The 1,235-nt window shown below is 22.6% G+C and overlaps 1 protein-coding gene across 1 annotated transcript in view; it reads left to right on the forward strand.

Annotated features, from left to right (window-relative positions):
* Positions 1-645, forward strand: part of LOC118741958 (cGMP-dependent protein kinase, isozyme 2 forms cD5/T2-like) — a 24,936-nt gene extending 24,291 nt beyond the window's left edge. The window contains exon 6 of the mRNA XM_036473925.1: positions 638-645. Coding sequence (XP_036329818.1) covers positions 638-645 — 8 coding nt within the window. The remainder of the gene's footprint in view (positions 1-637) is intronic.
* The last annotated feature ends 590 nt before the right edge of the window (positions 646-1,235 follow it).

The following is a 1,235-nucleotide window of genomic DNA, read 5'->3' on the forward strand; positions in this document are numbered from 1 at the left end:
ATAAGTGGGTTTCAAATGAAATGCAGAAAAAATCTATAAGAACAAAAAATTTTAAACTTAGCGGTCAAAATGAAGCACTGTAAAAAAGATTGCAACAATATTTGGCTGTTACTTTTACAAAGAAGGAAAATTACTAACTTCTAAAATATCTATTTTTTACTATATCTATTTACTTTTAAATACATATTTACATATATTTGCATATACACATTTACATTAGTACTTTACAGCTGTATGTAATTTCTAATTAATTTACCACATAAATATGTATGTATGTATGTATATTTTAGAGCGCACGCATGCGCTTTGCAAAGAATTTACTTTAATTTTAAAAGATTTTCATATTTTATTTAAAACGTTTTTTTTTTTCTTTTAATTTGCTTGTATAATTTAAAAATCAGAAATACATACTAATTTTGTGCTTTTTCTCTTTCGTAATTTTTTCTTTTGTAAAATATACTATTACATACTACGTTTATATGCACATACATACATGCATGTAATTTTCAACGAAATCTATGTATAATTTTAATATATACTAACAAAAGCAGATAAGCATGCAATTTTTGAGCGATTTTGTTACAATTTGTGTAAGAATTCATAAAAAAAAATTTAAATTTTTTTATATTACAATTAGTTACATAAATGTAAAGAAAATAATTAACCTATTTTGTAGTTTTTTTAAATTTAGAATATATTTTGTATGTGGTACGTTTTTGCTTAAGCTCATGCATACACCTAAAAACGTCTTAACAAATACATGCAAGTCTACATACTTACTTACACAGCATATAAATACATGAAAACATATTTTTGCATAGTTGCGGGATTATTGCATTAAAAAAAAACCTACATATACCTACATACATACCTATAAAAAATATTTACATAAACATTTACTATTATGTACTATCCATATGCTTTTAAACAAAAAATGTATAAATCTAGTTTTACAAATTTTAAAATTTACATAAAATTTCTTGCTGATTGTGAGTGAAGCGTTCACCGCCTAATGAAATGTTAAACAATTAAAACAAAAGTAAAAGAAAATGTATTCACCAGCTACGTGCCTATTGTTTATTTTGTTTTTTTTTTAATACTTACTTATGTATATTTGCTAAAATATTAATTATGTATAAACAAAAACTAAAACTAAATACCTAAATATACATATCGACATATTATATATCGTAATTTTATGTATGTATATGAATAAAATGATGAACAACTATGAA

The sequence above is a fragment of the Rhagoletis pomonella genome, unplaced genomic scaffold, assembly GCF_013731165.1.
Source record: "Rhagoletis pomonella isolate Grant_MI unplaced genomic scaffold, Rhpom_1.0 Rhpom_scaffold_00006, whole genome shotgun sequence".
Taxonomy (NCBI): domain Eukaryota; kingdom Metazoa; phylum Arthropoda; class Insecta; order Diptera; family Tephritidae; genus Rhagoletis; species Rhagoletis pomonella.